Source organism: Cynocephalus volans, chromosome 1 (genome assembly GCF_027409185.1).
Source record: "Cynocephalus volans isolate mCynVol1 chromosome 1, mCynVol1.pri, whole genome shotgun sequence".
Lineage (NCBI taxonomy): Eukaryota > Metazoa > Chordata > Mammalia > Dermoptera > Cynocephalidae > Cynocephalus > Cynocephalus volans.
In genome coordinates this window covers 7082347-7105746 of record NC_084460.1, presented here as the reverse complement: position 1 = coordinate 7105746, position 23400 = coordinate 7082347, and the positions used below count along the sequence as shown (strand labels likewise).

The window sequence follows — 23400 nt, the reverse complement described above, 5'->3', positions numbered from 1 at the left end:
GGAGGGTCTAGTCCCAGAGTTCCAACAGGTTTTATAGCACCCTGATTAAGAAAGAAAAGCCTTTTTTTTTTTTTTTTTTTTTGTCTTTTTCGCACTCAGCCAGTGAGTGCACCGGCCATTCCTATATAGGATCCGAACCCGCAGCGGGAGCGTCGCCGCACTCCCAGCGCCGCACCCTCCCGAGTGCGCCACGGGCTTGGCCCGAAAGAAAAGCCTTTTACTCTTTTTTTTTCCCCCCTTCAATTTAGTTTCCAATGAGTTTAGGGTTAAAATTTTAAATATTTACACTCAAGACTGGTCGAATTGTGTAAGAACAAAATCTTCAAGTGGCCTCGATTCTTTACTTTCTTCTCGATTCCTTATTGTGGCTGAAAAGCCAATGACAGTGAGTTTCTGTTTCAACACTTGCAGGACTCTATAGATAAAGAGGCTTTTTTTTTTTTTTTTTTTTTTTTTTGTCTTTTTCGTGACCGGCACTCAGCCAGTGAGTGCAGCGGCCATTCCCATATAGGATCCGAACCCGCGGCGGGAGTGTCACCGCGCTCCCAGCGCCAGCGCCGCACTCTCCCGAGTGCGCCACGGGCTCGGCCCTATAGAAGAGGCTTTTAACAAAAATGTTTTTCCTTATGTGAAGGACTTTTAAGTTTTGTTTTGTTTTGTTTTGTTTTGTTTTTAAAGATGACGGGTAAGGGAATCTTAAACCCTTGACTTGGTGTTGTCAGCGCCACGCTCACCCAGTGAGCTAACCGGCCATCCCTATATGGGATCTGAACCCGGGGTCTTGGTGTTATCAGCACCACACTCTCCCGAGTGAGCCACGGGCCAGCCTGGACTTTTAAGTTTTAAGACAGTCTCATGTTTGCTAAATTGTGTGCACAAATTTTATCCAGTGGCTTAGCCAATTATAATTGTTTCTGTTTCTCAAGTTTGCCAAGAGAAACTTGGGGGGGAGGTGCTTTTTGATCATCAGGTCTTTAATGACCAAAAGACACAAACAGTTATTCAAACCCAAACAGACAGAGCTCTCCCAAACAAACAAACGAATTGCTGACTTTTATGTCCTTTGAGTCATTTCTTGCACCCAAAACAGTACCTTTAACAAACAAGTGGAAGTTCTCATACCCACTTTAACAAACAAAAAACTTAAGAATGTTAGTTAGAGCACAGCCTTATAATGCCAAGGTCATGGGTTCAGATCCCTGTACTGGCCAAACGCTAAAAAAAACCACAAAAAAAACCCTTCAGAATCTAATACATTCGTGGATCAAGCTGTGTTGCAACAAAAAAAACCATTGTTCTAACAGATTTCCACCATAGCACTGACTGCCCAGTTCCTGAATCCTTTGTTCCAAAGCACTAAGACGGAAAAATCTTCCCAAGAGGTGTGATGCAATTCCCAAAGACAGGTCACTCACCAAACACAAACTCACAGTGGGCTTGGAGAGTTTTAAAGGGAGCCAAAAGCCATCCAAGAGTTCTCAAAGTTAACACGGGAGAGTGTAAATTCCTCTCTAATAGCAGCACTAGCAGCAGGCACAGTGGGCAACATAGGACAGACAGTAGACACACAGGTAGCTCATTCATACACCCTAATTGAAGTGCTTAACCAAACAAAAGGTCAGTTTACAGTTTCACTGAAGTCTTGTCCACAGGTATCTTTCTCTAATAAATGGCACAAAAGACTCACCACCATGCACACCGGCTGCTCACCTGACCTCAGAGCCTGTCAACTCCCCCAGAGCCCCTCCACTCTTCCTAATACTTCCTCCTCCACCAATGAAGCAAAACAGGCAGACAGTGCTTCAGCCCAAGCAAAGGGAGAATCCTCAAGACAGATGGTCCTGGCAACCACTTGGGAAAGTCCCGAAATCTACACTGCAGGGCTTGCTTGCCAAGCGCAGCAGACACTCCAAGCGACACCAGGCAGCCCCCAGAAGCGGGGCTGGGTCAGCCCTAGTGTGCTTCCGCAGGCAATTGCTCCAGCCATTGGAATCCGGGAGAAACCCCAGGGCTGGAGTAGGGGAACATGCTCCTCGTGGCTGGCTTGTCAAAACTGTAACCGTTATCCAGGTCCCCCTGACAAAAGACTCATCGGTCTCAAATGTTGATTCAAGGCAGGAAGTTTATTATCAGGCAACTGAGGAGACAGACTAGAAAAAGAGGGCTAAGGAAGTGGAACGTGGGAAATAAAAAGCAGGATGGAGGGGGACATGCAAGGGACCAGGTGCAGTCTCATCAAGACTCCGTCTCATTTCTGTTCTTGCTGGAGGGGTGGGATCAGCATAGCTTTATTGATGTCTTCCTTGGTTTCCCTTATATAGTATGTGCAAGTCTGCAGCTCCAGGCTCTCTGGAAAGCAACTTTCCATTCATGTAAATAATGTCAGCTTGCTCCATAACCAAGGTTCAGTATATCAAATAACCATGGGAAAAGAGGTAACTCAGAGAAATGCATGCCAAAGAAAAAAACTGTGTCCTTTTAAAACCTTTTAGAGCCCGTGGGGTTTTAGGTCCCAACATGGCTACAGTCCTGCTCACTCCACCACTGCCAGTAAGTTTGATTAGCTGTGTTGGTTGGATTTTCACTTGAGTGTATTTTTACATCTACCACTAGAGATAATACTTCATTTATGAATCTAAGTTGGATCAATCACCCGAAGCGCCACTCAGAAGCCTTCAGTGGATTTATTTTTCAATCGTAGCCAGTAATCTAAAACCCTTGAACAAGTTCCTAGCCTCATAGGTTAGCTGAGGATAGGGACAGATAAGCAAACAATTGAATGAAAGCTGTGTATGTTTAGGTGCTATGGGAGAGGAAGTATAGAGTGCCCTAGGTGCACATAAATGAGAGGTTCAGTAAAGATTTCTCCCCTTATAGGCCAACCACCAAAAAAAAGGGGGAAGGTTGGCCAACATATCAAGTGATGCTGAAAGATAAGTAAGATGAGGCCAAGATTTAAGGACAAGGAGATTGTTGTCACTTTATGAGAATACTTTTGACCAAGTACAGGGGGCAGAAGTCAGACTGAAGTGTGTTGAGGGTAAGGTAAGAAACTTGAAAGAGTAAATATAGATACCTCTTGGACACATTTTATTAGAGGTAGAGAAGAGAGAGGTTGCTGGCTGAAGGGGTATGAAGTAGAGGAAAACTGCTATATAGCAGTCCTCCCATTTATTCCAAGTTCCTTGAGAGTAGGATGATGTCCTATTTATCTTTGTTGTTGAATATTGCATCTGGTCCATTTGCTAGAACAAATTCCAGATTGTAAGCTTCCTGAGGGTAGAAACTATCTCATCTTTCTACTCAGTGCCTAGCACATAATATGCATTCCATAAATAATTGTTCACTGGATCAGAAGAGATGGATATTATATTTTCTTGTTGAATTCAAAAATAAGACAATCTTTTCTTTTTCCTTGTAGATTAAGCATATGATGGCTTTCATTGAACAAGAAGCCAACGAGAAAGCAGAAGAAATAGATGCCAAGGTGAGATCCGTCTTGTAATTTTTTTTTTTTTAAAAGATGACTGGTAAGGGGATCTTAACCCTTGACTTGGTGTTGTGAGCACCACGCTCAGCCAGTGAGCGAACCGGCCATCCATATATGGGATCCGAACCCGGGGCCTTGGTGTTATCAGCACCGTACTCTCCCGAGTGAGCCACGGGCCGGCCCCCGTCTTGTAATTTTAAGAAGTTATCAAAGATCAAATTGTTTCACTTTGCTAAACAGTTTTATTAGTAAAATTGTTTGGGCCGAGCCCGTGGCGCACTCGGGAGAGTGCGGCGCTGGGAGCGCAGTGACGCTCCCGCCGCGGGTTCGGATCCTATATAGGAATGGCCAGTGCACTCACTGGCTGAGTGCCGGTCACGAAAAAAGACAAAAAATAAATAAATAAATAAATAAATAAAGTAAATAAAATAAAATTGTTTAACAGTTCATTGATACGACTAATAAGAATATATCTGCACCATTAACGTTGAAATAAATTTTCCTTTCTAATTGTTTTGATTGCCAATAAGTGTGTAGTATTTTGTTGTTTTGCTTTTTTATTAATTTGTACTCAATGCAAAAAATAAAGTTTGGAAGTATATAAGGTATAAAATGAAAGCCCTGTCCATCACAAAGTTGACATTCCAACAGCATTTAAAATTTTTATAGATATTTCTAGTTAAACATTGTTTATGCCAGTTTACATTTAGCAGTATATCAAATTGTTCTTTTCCCTAGGTATAATCATAATAGGCAAATTTTTTTTTTTTGGAACAGTAAGGGGATCGCAACCCTCAGCACGGTGTCAACTGCACCACGCTCAGCCAGTGAGCGCACCGGCCATCCCCATATAGGATCTGAACCCATGGCCTCAGCGCTAACAGCACCACACTCACCCGAGTGAGCCATGGGCCAGCCCATAATAGGCATTTTTAAAACTTTTTTTTTTTTTTTGGCAGCTGGCCAAAAAGCTTACTTTAAAAATATGACCTACATGTATTGTCTAGTATTTCATTTTCATTGTCCTTTTAATTTACTCTGCTGTAGCTACTTTAGTTACTTACCAGTATAACCTTAAAATTGTATGTAGGAGTAAAACTCTCTGAAACTTTAAAAATATTTGACTAATTTATCATTTAAGAAAGAAAGGACTGTATTGCCTCCCACTAACACATGACAGTAGATAGGCCATATTGTTCAGTGCTATTCTGATGGTCACAGGAGCACTGCAATTTCTCGTAGTTCTCTTATTTCTCTTTAGGCCAAATACAAAAATCCTATTTCAGCTATTATTTCAGTAAGTGTGTTCCTACTAAAAGTAGTTTTATCCTTTATAACACCATCATTTGTATTTATTTCCCATGATAAGTATAGAAATAAGCTGTAAGGCATTTATTTTAGAATGTAAAAGTCCAGGTATCTGTGCCAAGCAGTGAACATCTGAATCAACAACTTTAGCTAACTTTTTCAAAATCATAGTTTCTTACTGCTTAAAAATCCTGGACAGCTGATATACTGCTAAGGTAATCTTTTTGAAAAGTAACTGCTTAATAATTTGCACTACTAAAACTAATTAACCACATTTATACAATTTATATTTTAAAGGGACTGTTACATTGATTTATTCAGCCTATTAGAAAAGAATACCATTTTTTATTATTCCATTTTACAAGGGAGGACACTAAGACTCGGGGTATTTGACCAAATCTTATAGACAGTCACCCAGATCTTCTAAACTCCAAATTCTGAGTTCTTTTCATTAGCTCAGTGGTATGCAAATGGATTAAATTTAAAATACAGAATACCTTTTTTTCATGAGCAGAATCTTCTGACTATATCCTTTGTAACTTTGTTGCTGGGTACTATTATTCTTGATAAAATTTTTAGTTTTCTGGTTCATTGTTTATCATGAAAATCATTGGCCTTTCCTTTTGGATAAATTAGAAGTAATCTTTTTTGTTCTTGTTGTTTTGTTTGTTTTGTTTTTTTGTGGCTGGCTGGTATGCGAATCTAAACCTGTGATGTTGGTGTCACAAGGCTGCGCTCTTACCAGCTGAGCTAACTGGGCAGCCTAGAAGTAATCTTTGAAAACAAGTTCAGAGGGAGGTCCAGTGGTAACGGGTTATCAGAACTTACTAGTGTCACTGAAGTTGCTATTCACTTCCTCACTGGTAAATTTGACTGGCTTTACAAAAGAAAAAGAAAGAAAAGAAAACAGTCACAATAAGTTTCCTTTTTTTGTTGTTGTTGAAGATCTCAATTGGCTTTATTGTGATTCCAGAATCAGGCAACACATTGTTCCATACAATAGAATAAGTGTTACAATGAGCTAAGCAGAGGAGGCTGGTTTTATAGACAGAAAAGGGCTAAAGAAAGCAGAAACAAAGAATAAAAAGCAGACTGGTCGTTTCAAAGTTACTTTCCTTTAAGGTGGGGACAGGAGGACAGAAAAATAACATCAGGTTACTTCAGGCTATCTCTTTTGTGTAAAGATAAAGCAGAGGGAACTTTATTATCATACCTACTGAAGATTTAAACTGTCCTGTTAGGGAAATTTGGCTGTTATCTTTCTCCTGACTTTACAATTCTCCCCTTTTGGTCTAAAACTAAGGGCATTAACGCCTCTCTCAGTCAAGTCATTCTGGGATCCCAGTCTCAGCATGCCATTCGTAGGTTAAGGTGCATTTCTTTGCCTTGTTCTAGCCCTTTTGACCATTTGACATTCTGTGGATGGCTGCACAAAAACATTTAAAACTTCTGAGAGAATTCAGTGCACCAGGGATGTTACTATTATTATTATCTGGAGGATAATACCCAAAGTTTGGCATATGCTCCTTAGCCGTAGTCCCCATGAACCAAACCAACGAAAATCAAACAGATCAAAGAAAAAATCAGATGAGGAATCTACCTGTTTTAACCAAGTGGCCTGTTTATCTTTTGTGACTGAGTCGCTATAATACTTGATGTATTTCTCCATATGCAGCAAGAAGTTTCAGCAACTGCAGACTCCTCCCTGTTCAGTTAATAGTAACCTAGCATAACATGACTAAGTTAAAGCAGAGAGTGATTGGGCCGGCCCGTGGCTCACTCGGGAGAGTGTGGTGCTGATAACACCAAGGCCGGGGGTTCGGATCCCATATAGGGATGGCCGGTTAGCTCACTGGGTGAGCGTGGTGCTGACAACACCAAATCAAGGGTTAAGATCCCCTTACCGGTCATCTTTTAAAAAAATAAAAATAAAAAAAATAATAAAGCAAGGAGTGACAATTTGCAAGTTACCCACAGAAGATACTTATTTTGAAATTTTAACTGCAGCAGCATCCTTTCAAGTGAAAGAGAAATGCAAGTAAGGAAAAATTAAGAGGGTTTAGAGTCTCATTTTATTTCTTCTTATTATTTTATTTTTATTTATTTATTTATTTTTTGTCTTTTTCGTGACCGGCACTCAGCCAGTGAGTGCATTGGCCATTCCTATATAGGATCCGAACCCGCGGCGGGAGCGTTGCCGCGCTCCCACTGCCGCACTCTCCCAAGTGCACCACGGGCTCGGCCCTAGAGTCTCATTTTAATAGGAAGTCTTGTTCAGATGATTTTGGGGAACAAAGCTGTCTACAGCATGAAGTTGGCAACTTCTCATCCTGGTTTGCAGTTCGAATGTCTCAGGAGTTTTTGGTCAACTCTTGGTGTGGCCCCACAAACACATGGAACTTGTACCTTGAAATTTATGTTGAGTTGTCCAGCTTCAGCTTACAGGTCTACAGGAACAGAATGGTTTCTGCTCTTAGAGTTTTAGCCAGGTATTAAAGAAAACTAGAAGAATTCAGAATCCAGTCCAGTCTACAGGTAGATAATAGAACTCAAAATCAGTAAACAATGCTACAGTCTCATAACAGATGTGCTATAGTTTTTTTTTGAAACAGAAAATTTTCTCTCTACAGTTACCCCATTTCTACCAAAGATAATCATGGCAAGACCAGTTTGCCTGGTTATTTATATGAATGCAGCAGGACTAACCACATAGGCTCCTTTTTAACAACACTTCTTATTTTCCTTGACACTTTGCGTACAGAATTGTTTCCCTATTTTTAGTAGTTTTAATTATATGTTAATTTTTAACTCTCAGTAACCTTAAATTTGTGAAAACCTAGAAAGTCATCTATTTTGAACTGCTTGTCACATATCAACACCTTATAAATCTACATTTTATAATTTCTAGAAACATGTGCTTCATCATAGGACAATTTTTTCATCCTTACCAACAGATCCATATATATATATATATATATATATATATATAGTTTTCCTACTATATAAAAATAAGATTAGTGTATATAAACTTTAAAGTTATATTTAATAATTATTGTTTCAATAGTTTTAGTATTTTATCTTTTTTTTTTCTTTTTTTGGCAGCTGACCAGTAAGGGGAACCAAACCCTTGACCTTGGTATTACAAGGCTGTGTTCTAACCAACTGAGCTAGCCAGCCGGCTCATGTTTTAGTATTTTAAATGACCCAGACATTTAATGAATGTCTGTTACTTAATTTCACCTCAAAGTTTCATGTTACCAAAAAGACTTTGAAACTATGAAGAGTATATAATCATCTATGCCTCATTTACTTATTTTAAACAACCATGCTTGAACTGTTCATGAAAATTCTGTGAGACATTGAACAAAACAACCAAGTTATTTTTCCTGTTATTTCCCACACACATGCCTGGCTGGTACAAGGATCCAAACCCATGACCTTGCCGTTATAAGGCAGTGCTTTAACTGACTGAGCTAACCAGCCAGCCCCTTAACCAATTTTACAGCATGCGAATGTTAGGCAGTTGCCACCTAAGCAAGAACCCTAAAGTTAAATACATGGGTGTTTCCTGGTCAGAAGACAGAGCTGTTTATTAAGCCAACAATATTAAGCTAGTATTATTTACCTAAAGTTTACCTGACTCACATGGACTAAAGGCATTTGAGTTAGATTCTCTCTTTTTTGATAAAATAATTAAAATGTTTTTTTTTTAAGCCAACTAATTAAAGCTCTTTTATATATTTTGGTAGAGAAATATCACACATAATTCACATAGACATACACACACACAGAAGCTAATCTTATAGCTTTCAATAAGATTTTTCATTTGCCAGTTTTTAAATAGTTTCTCCCCTATTAAATTACCAATCTTCCTTTTTTTTATTGAATCGTAATTGAGTATACATATTTTTGGGATTCAGTGTTGACATATGTTGATCAAATCAATATTACTAGTACGTATATTGTTACAAATTATACTTATTCTTTTTTGCCCCTTGTCCAGTCTCTCCCTCCCTGCTCTCACCACTGATAACCCCAGATTTCTTCTCTCTCTCTCTCTGGAAGAGTAATTGTTACTCTGTTGATTTCTTGCCAATTACCAATATTCTAATTACCTATTCTATAGTCCTAATTGTTGGCTGGGCACTCCAAAATTTGCACTTCCAGAGGGATGACTGCCAGATGAAACAGGATAGACATTTTGCCCAAACAAATAAAGGCCCAGTTAAGACAATTTACAGAAAAAGCAACTTATACAAAGGTAAAGTTTGTTATGTAAACTTCGAATAAATGTCTTCTCCATTGCAAAAGTCTCTAGTTTTTTAGGTGTGTGGAGGGGGGACATACCTTTACAAATAAAGATTTCCTTTATAGACGTAAATTTATTTTACAGAGAATTTCTTTTTTTTTTTTCTATTTGTGAATTTTTTTTTTTTTAATTTTATTTTGTCGATATACAATGTGGTTGGTTATTGTGGCCCATCACCAAAACCTCCCTCCCTCCTCCCTCTTCCCCCTCCCACTCAACAATGTCCTTTCTGTATGCTTGTCATGTCAACTTCAAGGAATTGTAATTGTTATATATTCTTCTCCCCCCCGGTTTTATTTTTTCTTTTGTGTGTGTGTGAATTTATTTATTTATTTTTATCTGCCACCAATAATGAGAACATGTGGTATTTCTCTTTCTGTGCCTGACTTGTTTCACTTAATATAATTCTCTCAAGGTCCATCCATGTTGTTGCAAATGGCAGTATTTCATTCATTTTTACAGCTGAGTAGTATTCCATTGTGTACATATACCACATTTTCCATATCCACTCATCCAATGATGGACATTTGGGCTGGTTCCAACTCTTGGCTATTGTAAAGAGTGCTGCGATGAACATTGGGGAACAGGTATACCTTCGACTTGATGATTTCCATTCCTCTGGCTATATTCCCAGCAGTGGGATAGCTGGGTCATATGGTAGATCTATCTGCAATTGTTTGAGGAACCTCCATACCATTTTCCATAGAGGCTGCACCATTTTGCAGTCCCACCAACAATGTATGAGAGTTCCTTTTTCTCCGCAACCTCGCCAGCATTTATCGTTCAGAGTCTTTTGGATTTTAGCCATCCTAACTGTGGTGAGATGTTATCTCAGTGTAGTTTTGATTTGCATTTCCCGGATGCTGAGTGATGTTGAGCATTTTTTCATATGTCTGTAGGCCATTTGTATATCTTTCTTAGAGAAATGGCTACTTAGCTCTTTTGCCCATTTTTTAATTGGGTTGCTTGTTTTTTTCATGTAAAGTTGTTTGAGTTCCTTGTATATTCTGGATATTAATCCTTTGTCAGATGTATACTTTGCAAATATTTTCTCCCACTCTATGGGTTGTCTTTTAACTCTGTTAATTGTTTCTTTTGCTGTGCAGAAGCTCTTTAGTTTGATAAAATCCCACTTGTTTATTTTTCCTTTGGTTGCCCGTGCTTTTGGGGTCGTATTCATGAAGTCTGTGTCTAGTCCTACTTCCTGAAGTGTTTCTCCTATGTTTTCTTTAAGAAGTTTTATTGTTTCAGGGTGTATATTTAATTCTTTAATCCATTTTGAGTTGACTTTAGTGTATGGTGAAAGGTATGGGTCTAGTTTCATTCTCCTGCATATTGATATCCAGTTCTCCCAGCACCATTTGCTGAAGAGGCAGTCTCTTCCCCAGTGTATAGGCTTGGTGCCTTTGTCAAAGATCAGATGGCTGTAGGTGTTTGGGTTGATTTCTGGATTCTCTGTTCTATTCCATTGATCAGTGTGTCTGTTTTTATGCCAGTACCATATTGTTTTGGTTATTATAGCTTTGTAGTATAGTTTAAAGTCGGGTAGTGTTATGCCTCCAGCTTTATTTTTTTTGCTCAGCATTGCTTTGGCTATGCATGGTCTTTTGTTATTCCATATAAATGTCTGGATAGTTCTTTCCATTTCTGAGAAAAATGTTATTGGAATTTTGATGAGGATTGCATTGAATTTGTATATCATTTTGGGTAGTATGGACATTTTCACTATGTTGATTCTTCCAATCCAAGAGCATGGGATATCTTTCCATCTTCTTGTATCCTCTCTAATTTCTCTCAGCAGTGGTTTGTAGTTCTCATTATAGAGATTTTTCACATCCTTGGTTAACTCAATTCCTAAGTATTTTATTTTTTTGGTGGCTATTGTACACTTGATCTTAGCCAAAAGGCCGAGAAGCGATTGGTGGCTATTGTAAATGGGCAGGCTTTCTTGATTTCTCTTTCTGAATGTTCACTATTGGAGAATAGAAATGCTACTGATTTTTGTGTGTTGATTTTGTATCCTGCTACTGTGCTGAAATCATTTATCAACTCCAAGAGTTTTTTTGTAGAGGCTTTAGGCTGTTCAATATATAGGATCATGTCATCTGCAAAGAGGGACAGTTTGACTTCATCTTTTCCAATCTGGATGCCCTTTATTTCCTTCTCTTCTCTGATTGCTCTGGCCAGTACTTCCAACACTATGTTGAATAGGAGTGGTGAGAGTGGGCATCCTTGTCTAGTTCCTGTTCTGAAAGGAAAAGCTTTCAGCTTTTCCCCATTCAGGATGATATAGGCAGTGGGTTTATCATATATGGCTTCAATTATGTTGAGATACTTTCCATCTATACCTAACTTATAGAGGGTCTTTGTCATGAATGAGTGTTGAATTTTATCAAATGCTTTTTCAGCATCTATAGAGATGATCATATGGTCCTTGTGTTTGAGTTTATTAATATGTTGTATCACATTTATTGATTTGCGTATGTTGAACCAACCTTGCATCCCTGGGATGAGTCCCACTTGATCGTGGTGAATAATTTCACATATGTGTTGCTGTATTCTGTTTGCTAGTATTTTAGTGAGGATTTTTGCCTCTATATTCATCAAGGATATCGGCCTGTAGTTTTCATTTTTGGTTATATCTTTACCTGGTTTTGGTATCAGGATGATGTTCGCTTCATAGAATGAGTTTGGAAGATTTCTGTCTGTTTTAACCTTTTGAATAGTTTGTAAAGAATCAGTGTCAATTCCTCTTTGAATGTTTGGTGAAATTCTGCTGTGAATCCATCTGGTCCTGGGCTTTTCTTTGTTGGGAGCCTTCTGATAACAGCTTCAATCTCCTTTATAGTTATTGGTCTGCTCAGATTTTCTGCGTCTTCATGGCTCAGTTTTGGGAGCTTGTGTGTGTCCAGAAATTTATCTATTTCCCGGGCAGGCCTGTGGCTCACTCGGGAGAGTGCAGTGCTGATAACACCAAGGCCCCGGGTTCGGATCCCATAAAGGGATGGCCAGTTTGCTCATTGGGTGAGCATGGTGCTGACAACACCAAGTCAAGGGTTAAGATCCCCTTACCGGTCATCTTTAAAAAAAAAAAAAGAAAAGAAATTTATCCATTTCCTCCAGATTTTCAAATTTGTTGGCGTGTAGTTGTTTATAGTAGTCTCAAATGATTCCTTGTATTTCAGATGAATCAGTTGTAATATCACCTTTTTCATTTCTAATTTTTGTTATTTGAATATTCTCTCTTCTTTTTTTTCTTAGCCATGCTAATGGTTTGTCAATTTTATTTATCTTTTCAAAAAACCAACTTTTTGATTCATTGATCTTTTGTATTGTTTTTTGGGTTTCAATTTCATTAAGTTCTGCTCTGATCTTTTTTTTAGAGGGGGGAGGACCAGTAAGGGGATCGTAACCCTCAGCTTGGTGTCGCCCGCACCGCGCTCAGCCAGTGAGCGCACCGGCCATCCCTATATAGGATCCGAACCCGCGGCCTCAGCGCTCCCAGCACCGCACTCTCCCAAGTGAGCCACAGGGTCGGCCCTCTGCTCTGATCTTAATGATCTCTTTCCGTCTGCTAACTTTAGGTTTGGATTGTTCTTGTTTTTCTAGTTCTTTGAGGTGAAGTGTTAGGTTGTTCACTTACCATCTTTCCATTCTTCTGAGGTGAGCATTTAATGCAATAAATTTCTCCCTTAGTACTGCTTTTGCAGTATCCCACAGATTTTGGTATGACGTATCATTATTTTCATTAGTTTCAATAAATTTTTTGATTTCCTGCTTGATTTCTTTTGGACCCTTATGGCATTAAGTAGAATGCTGTTTAGTTTCCATGTGTTTGTATGGTTTCCAGAATTTCGTTTGTTATTGATTTCTAATTTTAATCCATTGTGGTCCGAGAAAATACATGGGATAATTCCAGTTTTTTTGAATTTGTTGAGACTTGATTTGTGACCTAATATGTGATCTATCCTGGAGAATAATCCATGTGCTGATGAGAAGAATGAATATTCTGAAGTTGTTGGATGGAATGTTCTGAGATATCTGCCAAGTCCAGTTGGTCTAGAGTATTGTTTAGATCTGTGTTTCTCTGCTGATTCTTTGCCTAGATGATCTGTCCAATATTGACAGTGGGGTGTTCAGGGCCCCTGCTATTATGGTATTAGTGTCTATTTCCTTCTTTAGGTCTAATAGAGTTTGTTTTATAAATCTGGCTGCTCCAACATTGGGTGCGTATATATTTATGATTGTTATGTCTTCTTGATGGATCAATCCTTTTATCATTACGTAGTGTCCCTCATTGTCTCTTTTTATGGTTTTTAGTTTAAAGTCTACTTTGTCAGATATAAGAATAGCTACTCCAGCTCGTTTTTCTTTTCTGTTTGCATGGTAAATCTTTTCCCATCCTTTCACTCTTAGTCTATGTGAGTCTTTATGGGTGAGGTGGGTCTCTTGAAGGCAGCATATAGTTGGGTCCTCCTTTTTAATCCAGTCAACCAGTCTGTGTCTTTTGATTGGTGAATTTAAACCTTTTACATTAAGAGTTGTTATTGGAAAGTGTTGATTTATTCCTAGCATTTTATTGATTATTGTTTGAATGTCTTAGGTGTCTTTTGTTCCTTACTTTCTGATTTACTGTTTGCTTTCTGTATTTGTTGGTTCCTTAGGTTGTAGATAACCTTTTTGTTTGTTTTTTTTCTCATCATGAATGCCATTTTTATTATACTAGTGGGTTTTGATTTTTCTTGGGTTTTTATGGCAGTGGTGGTTATTTTTCAGGAACCAAACCCAGTACTCCCTTGAGAATTTCTTGTAAGGGTGGTTGTGTGGTGGTGAACTCTCGCAGTTTTTGTTTGTCTGAGAAATATACTATTTGCCCTTCATTTCGGAAGGATAGCCTTGCAGGGTAGAGTATTCTTGGCTGGCAGTCTCTTACAGAGACTTTGAAAGTAGCCAACTAGATGTCAGAAAGTTGTATTTTGGCTTAATGATTAAATTACTTACTTAGGGGTGGAAGCTTATAATAAATATGGTAAAGAAAGGCATTTTCTGTGTCTGCTTGACCTGGAAGTTCCTAACCTTTATAAATACTTTATCTAGCTTTTTTCCTGGCTTTGGGTGGGATAGTAACTAATCAAGTAGGTTGGTACATTTAATTTTCTCGTCAAGTAGTAATTTAAGCTTTTTATTTGGTCTTCTATGAACAGCCTTTTAAGAGAAAGTACAACATTTTGAAGCTTCTGGGTGGTCCTGCTTCAGTTGCCCTTTTTTTGGATGCACTTTAGTTCCTCCAGGACCCAGAACCATTCCCCCAAACAGCAGAAAGACTTAAATAATTAAATAAAGCTGGCAAAAGTTCATCTAGCTGAAAATGGGGTGCAACCCACACCTGTCCAGCCATATTACACTAGCCACAAATGGGGTACAGCCCGTATTTCTGTCTGGCCTTATTCCTGGAACTCCCTCAACCTTTCAGTTGGTTGCCTGCACACGCAGTCCCTATAAACTGCGTGCCCCTGACAAATGGAAAGTCAAGCCAGTTTCTCAGGACACAGAGCCATACAAACAGGAAAGCATGTAGCTGTTCGTGGGAGGGAAAGTTCCACATAATGACCATCATAATTCTGAATTATTTTTAGTAAGATTTTGTCAATTTTGTAAATATTTGCAGCTTCCGGGACCATAATTCTTACATATGAAAAAGGCAGGGGTGCTGGAAGGCAGAGTACTCAGATCTTTAGAAATTAAGATCCCATTCTTATATGTCACATCTTGATTTTCTCAGAGCCAAGATGGCTTCGGCTCTAAGATCTCTTTAACCAACTTATCCAATGATTTTTCCAGTTTCTGTCTGACGCAGTCAGACACCTGAGGCCTTCTTTACCTGAGCGCACAGTATAAAAAAGGAAGCCACATACCTGTGAATTCCGAAAGCCAGAGTTCACTACCCCTGCAGCAAAAGCCACTTACTGCAACTGCTGTCAGTTACCTTTAAAACTGCAGCCCTTTTTGCCAATGATTTGTCAGCCACTGCAAACCCAGGGGTCATGTGTCCTGCCACAGCACAAACTAACCCTTGATACCTCAAGGTCAAATGCTCTCTCAAAACACAGACTAACCCATGGTATCCCAAAAAGCCGAAGAGATGAGGGAGCTCAAATGCAAAGAGAGCAGAGCTTGGACCTGAGAGGGGCTTAAAACTCTCGGGACTCCATGAGGAAGACAGTGGTCACTAAAAGGGAGGGGCTTAGCGGCACCTTCTGCATTCCTCAGGGGGTCTCAGGGGTCATCAACAATCTCCTTTAGGTCCCTTCATTGTTCTCCAGAACTGTCAAAGAACAAAATTATAACAAATTTAGTTGAAGATCTCAATTGGCTTTATTGCAATTCCAGAATCGGGCAACACATTATTCCATAAAATAGAATAAGTGTTCTCTAAATTTCCTATTTTAGATGTGGAATAAGCGATCAAAAGCAAGCACCCTTGGTCACCAACTGCTTAAGGTAAAACTGTTTGTCAGGCTAGCCAGTTAGTTCAGTTGGTTAGAGCACAGCCTTGTAACACCAAGATCATGGGTTTGGATACCCATGTGGGCCAGCTTCCAAAAACAGAAAAACTTTCTGTCAAAATCTAATGTAATGAATTAATATTAATTCCCCTATAGGCAGAAGAAGAGTTCAACATTGAGAAAGGTCGTCTCGTGCAAACCCAAAGACTGAAGATTATGGAATATTATGAAAAGAAGGAAAAGCAGATTGAGCAGCAGAAGAAAATGTAAGTAGGTTCAGGTCTCAGGTCTCAGTATCAAGTCAAGGAAATTTTCAAAAGTTAGCAAGACAAGGTATGAGATCAGGTCTTAACTCAGCCGCTTATCTGACCTTGGGTCAGTTGTTTAACTTCTCTTTTCTCATTTGTGAAAATAGGAGCCTCACAGGATTATTGAATGATTAAATTAGAATAACTGATATGAAAGTACCACTTGGTGAACACAATAAATATTTCCTTATCTTTGAAAATAAGTTGGAAGAAACCACTAAATGTATCTCAGTGGTTATCTTTGGTCATTAAAAAGAGAAGTGTTTATTGTTTATCAGATCTTTATTACATACATAGGAAGTGTGTATTTCTTTCTCTACACTTCTTGATTTAATGCTGTAATGATACTATTTTTCTATATCTTTTGCAGTCAGATGTCCAATTTGATGAATCAAGCAAGGCTCAAGGTCCTCAGAGCAAGAGATGACCTTATCACAGTGAGTAATTGACCCTTATTAGTTATAAAATTATAAAATGTTTATTCATTTGCCTATTATAGAGAATCACTAGTTAACACTAGTTAATTCAGGTGTTGATGAATAACTTTTAGAGAGAAAATATTTGTTTAGCAAATCATTATACTAGGTGTTATGATAAATACAAAAATGAGTAAGAGACAAGCCCTGTCTTCAAGGACCATCTGATCTAAAGGGCATATAACACTCCTGGATATTATCAGAAAGACAAAAGAAAACAAGTGTTGGCAAGGAAGTGGAGAAAAGGGAATACTTACACACTGTTGGTGGGAGTGTAAACTGGTACAGCCGTTATGGAAAACAGTATGGAGGTGCCTCAACAAATTAAAAGTAGAACTACCATATAACCCAGCCATCTCACCAAAGGAAATGAAGTCAGTATGTTGAAGAGAGATCTGCACTCTCATGTTTATTGCAGCACAGTTTATAATAGCCAAGATATGGAATCAACCTAAGTGTCCAACAATGGATGAATGGGCAAAAAAAAAAAAAAAAAAAAAAAGGCGCGCGCGCGCTCTCTCTCTCTCTCTCTCTCTCTCTCTCTCTCTCTCTCTCTCTCTCTCTCTCTCTCTGTCACTATGGAATACTATTTGGTCATGAAAAAGAGTGAAATCCTGTCATTTCTGGCAGTGTGGATGGACTTGGAGGAAGTTATGTTAAGTGAAGTAAGCCAGGCACAGAAGGACAAATACCACATAATGTCACTCATATGTGGAATCTTTAAAAAGAAAAAAAAGAAAAGTTGATACTATAGAAACAGAGTAGAACAGTGATTACCATACACTGGGGAGAGGAGGGGAGAAGGGAAAACGGGGAGAGGTTGGTCGACATGTACACAATTAGAATTAGATAGGAGGAATAAGTTCTGGTGTTCTGTTGCACAGTTGGGTGACTACGGTCAACAGTTTTGTATATTACAAAATAGTAGAGGTGAGGCTTTTGAATGTTTTCACCACAAAGAAATGTTTAATGCATGAGGTGATGGTTACATTAACTACCCTGACCCAGTTGTTATACAGCATATGTGTGTGTCAAAACATCACATTGTACCCCATACACATGTTCAATTACAATGTGTCAATTAAAATTAATTTTTTAAAAAGACTCTCCTGAATCACAGAGCTCACTGTGGGTGTCTTGTGTAAGTAATATATGAGGGTAATAGGTCCAGTGAGGCTGGGAAGGTAGGATGGGGTTAATTTAGGGGCCATGAGTGTGACGATAAAGAGTTTCACTTGTTTTCAATAGAAAGCCATTGAAGCTTTTGTTTTATTTTGTGAAGGATATCATAAATAGGATTCATGGTATCAGTGTATAGACTAGATATAATAGAGAAGAGGTTAGAAACAAAATCATCTGGAAAGTGTTGTCATCCAAGGAAGAGGGCAGGAACCTACAGAAACATACCACTTAGTTGAGAAATTCTAGTGGTATTTGAATTTTCTTCAGGAACCAAACAGGAATGTCTGCTGTTTACAGTGTTACTCATTGTTACTGTGGAGGCCCTAGATTCCTTATGAAATGGAAAAATAAGAGTTATATAAATATTGGGAGGGAAGAAACAAAATTATTTTTACGTCTCAGCTTTTTTCCCTCTCTCATATATTTAACACTTTAGTAACATCACACACAGTGGTTTTCAAATTTTGAGGGGGAAGATAGAAAGTGCAGCATATGGAATGAGCATGTTTGACTTTATTTTTTTGGTGGCTGGCGGGTACAGGGGTTGAACCCCGGACCTTGATGTTATCAGCACCATACTCTAACCAACTGAGTTAACTGGCCAGCCCATTTTATAATTGGAAAAAATTCAGTTTGGTATAGTTTTTTTAAAATACAGTTATCTATCTATCATTTTCTTTAAGAGATGGGCTAGAGAAAAAGGATTACATTTCATAATTTTGACAAACAAAGCAACCGTTCAGGTCATATCATATGTCTTCTCCAAGTTTAGTAGGCCCCACAGTAGCCAGTTTGTCTGCTGATCTCTAAAATTGTCACAAACAGAACTCTTTTTTCAATCCTAATTTGATCTGTTAGTTTTCAATCTTCTGTTTTCATTTCACAGTTTAGCTGGATTTCCTTGAGGCAGTAAGCTATTTGGACTTCAAAATACACATTGTGCTAGGTCCTATAGGATCTGAAACCTAACTCAGTCTGGACAAGAGGATATACTATACTACAACCTTTTTTAAGAATGACCTTCAAGAATTATTCATGAGCTAGGAGAAAGAATGAAGAGAGCAGCATGGGTAAAAAAAACAGGCCTGGATTTAACACATTCCGGAAATGGAAGTAGCTAGGAGACTGGGGAGTGCTGAGAGCGAAGGCTGGATAGAGACCTCAGGGTCCAATTAGAAGGGCCTTGAGGGCCGGCCCCCGTGGCTCACTTGGGAGAGTGCAGCGCTGGTGGCACTGAGGCTGCAGGTTCGGATCCTATATGGGGATGGCCGGTGCACTCACTGGCTGAGTGTGCTGCAGACAACACCGAGCTGAGGGTTACGATCCCCTTACCAGTCAAAAAAAGGGGGGGAAGCCTTGAATGCGTGCGGAAGAATATGGAATTTATCCTTTTGGCTAATTCTCAAACTTTAATGGGTGTAAAAATCAGCTGGGGGGACCTTGTTAAAAATGCAGTCTCCCAGCCTATTTCCAGAGACTTATATTCTAGTCAGGAATCAGCATTTAGAAAAGCAGCTCCCAGTAATCTTGGTGCAGATGGTCTGAGAACCAACTGTACTTTGAGAAATAGTGCTTTATACTTAGATTTGCTAAAGAGAAAGACAACTGGCAACAGTGGGGAGTGGAACTAGGAAGATCCAGGGTAGCAGCCAAAGACATGAAGGGAAGGCAAGAGCCTTATTTCAAAGAGAGTAAAAACACAGGATCTTTAGGACTTACCAGTGTGGTGAGGGAATGGAAATGAGTCAAGATGATTCAAGGGTTTGTGGGCCACGCAGCTGGATAGGAAGCTGAAGATTAGGAATACAGGAAAGGAGGAGCAGGTGAGGAATGATGGAAAACGTTTTGAGTTTGAGTTGCCTTAGAATTCCAAATGAACAGATGAGAGTTGAGCTTAGCAGAGAGGTTGGGACTTACGCATACATAGCATGGAGGTCCCAGGTGGAGCTGTGGATACAGATGAGGTCCCCAAGGTTGTAGAATGATAGAAGGTGGTCAAGCAAACAAACTGAGAAGCATCAGATTTAATAGGCAGGAAAATAGATTGCCAAGGAAACATGGGGGGAAGCAGTCATGTTGGACAGGAGTAAAGAGAAGCTAGGGGAACAGAAACTTGAACAAAACGGTATCGAATGTAATGTCTAATGCTTCAATCAAAGTAGGAAGAGCGTGGCAATCCCTGGATTTGGCAATCAAGGTGTCATTTCTAACTTTTGCCAGAGCGGTTTTATTGGATTGATGAAGGCAGAAAGCCAAGTCTCAGTAGCTCCAGAGGTGAGAAGTGAGAGAGGAGAGCTGAGGGCCGCTTGTGGCCTCTTCAGAAGGTGGGCTGCTTGGTCTTTTTTGGAAACAGAGGTGAAGGTCAAGTAGACTATAGCATGCAACTGAGTTCAGTATAAAGCTTGAGCTTCTGTTTTTCTGATTTATAATAAGAATTTTGTGGAAATAAACATTTATTTAATTTCAGTTATTCTAAAGATGCTTGTTTCCTTCTTAATCCATTGCAGTCTAGCTTCTTTCCATCAGTTGATTTACAGGTTAGCCAAGCACTATAAGTAGGAGGCATGGAGGGGTACAGAAACAGACTGTGCAATGGTAGGTCACACAAAGCTACACATACATAAAAGCATACATACATGCTTTAAATGAACTTTGCTATTTAAAAACATTTTGTTTCTTGCTTTACCCATAGAAGGGAAGTTGGCAAGCAGTTGGATAGAAAAGGATATCAACAAAAAATAGAAGGAAGGGGGAAAATATAGAAGCAGAGTGAAAATGAAAAGGAAATAAGTAAGCAGTTTTGCTACTCCGATCTAAATTGCATAATCCTGTAGTTATTTTTCTTTGCAGTTTGTCCTTTTTCCTTGCCTGCCCGATGTTTTCTGGGTTTGAGAACACATGGTTTGGAATCCCTTTGAGGTTTGAGTTTCTGTTTCACCACTCCTAGCTTTTTGCTAGGCAGATTTTTAACCCCCTTTGACCCCTTTGAACCCTTCATTTCTGATAAAATGGGAAAAACATCTACTGAAGCTTACTTAGAATTAAATCAGATAACCGTGGTAAAGTGCCTAATATAATGGCTAACACAAAACGAGTGTTGAAAAATTATAGTTCTTTATTATCACTTCCCTAAACTTCACAACCTATTTGCAAGTTTTGGTTTTTCTTTAAGGGAATAAAGAATCACTAACATTTAAATTCTTTTTTTTTTTTTTTTTTTTTTTTAAAGATGACCGGTAAGGGGATCTTAACCCTTGACTTGGTGTTGTCAGCGCCACACTCACCCAATGAGCTAACCGGCCATCCCTATATGGGATCTGAACCCATGGCCTTGGTGTTATCAGCATCACACTCTCACTAGTGAGCCATAGGCCGGCCCTAACATTTAAATTCTGATTCACTTGTCCTGAAGTAGAGATTTCTAGTTCTGTGGCCACAGAGAGGTGAAACAGAAATGTCTTCAAGAAAGCCTGTAATTAGTCCGTTTTTGTGTTGCTATAACAAAATACACAGAAATGGGTAATTTATACAGAAAACGGAATTTATTGCTTACAGTTTCTTTTTTTTTTCTTTTTTAAGAATATTTTGATACTATGGCTTGGTAATACCATAAACTTCATAGCAATAAACAGGACTTTAGCTAAATCCACCAGATTGGTGTATGAATTAGGATAACCTTTGGCCAGCAGTGTTTGTGCACCTAAAATTCACAGACTGTGTTGAACAACAATCCTGTATTATACAGAATTTCATGATTGTATTTAAAAATATAATAACTTGGCATTCAAGAAAATTCATGATATACTGTCACATTATACAGGTAGAATTAACCTTCACGTTTAAAAATACTCTGCTAATCAAAAATAGTTCATATGCCTGATCTTTGATTGTAATTTAGACAAATCCTATTTGAAATAAAAATATCAGCATGTCTTCATGTCTGATTACTGTATCTTAAGATACAAGCTGATGTTAGTCTCTTTGTAGACAGCATCTTCAGTGAATATTATCACATCCAGAGCTAATATAGACTAAGGATGGCATATGTTTAGCAAAACCTTAGGATGGTCAGGAAGTAGTTTTTTGTTTTGTTGTTTGTTTCTTTTTAGATTAGTCTTTTGATTGATTAAATATGAACTTGAACCTCATTTCTATTTCAGTCTTTACCATTGAAAATTACCTTTCTTACACTATCTTACTAATCAGAATGATATTCACATTTTTTAAAACTGACAACCAGGGCCATTCTCAGGCAAAATATTCTAAGCTATAGCGATTGTAGCAGATTTCACATTTTTCCAAATTCCAAGTCATTCTCTGGCAATATTTTATAAATTTAATTCTTATTGCTTACAGTTTCAGAGGCTAGGAAGTCCAAAGTCCAGGGAACACAGCTGGTGAAGGCCTTGATGGTGGTGACAGTGACCTAGGGGTCTCACATTGCAAGATACTGGAAGCAGAGAAGGCAAGAGAGAGACAGACTCTTCATGCTCCCCTTCCAAAGCCCTCCAAACCACACCCATGACCACCATTTTTAATCTATTCCCTATCGTGTGGTCCTATAATCTAATCACATCTTCAAGGTTCACCTTTCAATTACCATAATAGGATTTTCCACCCTTAACAGTCACAGTGGGGCCAAGTTTCTAATACATGAAACTTGGGGGACACAATTCAAGCTTCAGTGATTTTGGGGGGACATAATCCATTATAAGGCCCCTGACCCCTCAGATGAGGCAGGGCAAGGGAGACATGGCTTCAGTGTTGACAGCATAATCAGGTTTTGGTTTCCTGCTTTTCAGGACCAGAATCCTCATATTTCCAGAGTCCTTAAAGGCACTTAGGTTCAAGTGGACAGGTATTCACTTCCAAACTCAAGAAACACTGATGTGTAAGCTGATCTGTGAACTGCAGTAATTTACAGTGAGATATACACTACCTGCCTTAGAAAAGCAATGTGGGGAGCCAGATTATAATCAAAAAGTTGTTTGAATTTAGAATCAAATCCGGGTGTCACTAGGATGTTAGTGTTTGTGACATGGATTGGAATTTACCTTTCTCACTGTGGTGACATATCTGTTAAGTGGGTGGGAATGTTTCAGACAAGGACAATACAGTTTATGTCAACTAGATTTCAGCCTTCTCTTCTAATTTATTCAGACCGAACTGGTTGGAATATTAAAGCTCTTTACCCATTTTCATATTTGCCATAGTGGGTACTTTTACAGATGGCTAGTATTGCTTTACAAGTTGACTTTAATTTTATTCTCCATATTCTTATTGTTCACCCCCAGTTTGCTTGACCAATCCTAGTAGGTTGATTCCAGCACAAAGAGAAAAATGCTTGGATGGAACTCTTGGGGATTCGGGGGGGCTGGATTTCTCTCAGCTACATGTTTTGTATATGCTTCAGTCTTTGTGCCCATAAGCTTCCTGGATTATAATGGCTTGAAAGACTTCTTACCAGGCTGTCAGGATTTTATTAATAACATGGTTAGGTTGTTCTGATGGACACCTAAAATTAGAGGTTGATTTGTGATCAACTCTTTTAATAGTTTCAGTATGTTTATATAGAAATTTTAATTCTAAAAATGTTCTCTGTCAAGCTGTGATGTTTTACCTAGCTTCTTCACATTGCTGTTTTCATCACTCTTTAACGTTTCTGGCCTAACTCAGAATTCTAACCCTCTTTCTTCAGTCTTTGTAGGCTATTTCTTGCTGTGATGGCTTAGTCTGGTTTGTGCAGGATGTATTTGAGAATGCCCATTGCTGTGGGGGAGATTTTGAGGCTCTGCTTTCTCCTGAGTCTTCAGGGACTAGA

The 23400-nt window shown here is 38.8% G+C and overlaps 1 protein-coding gene across 1 annotated transcript in view; it reads left to right on the top strand.

Moving 5' to 3' along the window:
* Positions 1-23400, top strand: part of ATP6V1E1 (ATPase H+ transporting V1 subunit E1) — a 46177-nt gene that overhangs the window by 9124 nt on the left and 13653 nt on the right. The window contains exons 2-4 of the mRNA XM_063106312.1: positions 3422-3487; positions 15770-15879; positions 16292-16358. Coding sequence (XP_062962382.1) covers positions 3422-3487; positions 15770-15879; positions 16292-16358 — 243 coding nt within the window. The remainder of the gene's footprint in view (positions 1-3421; positions 3488-15769; positions 15880-16291; positions 16359-23400) is intronic.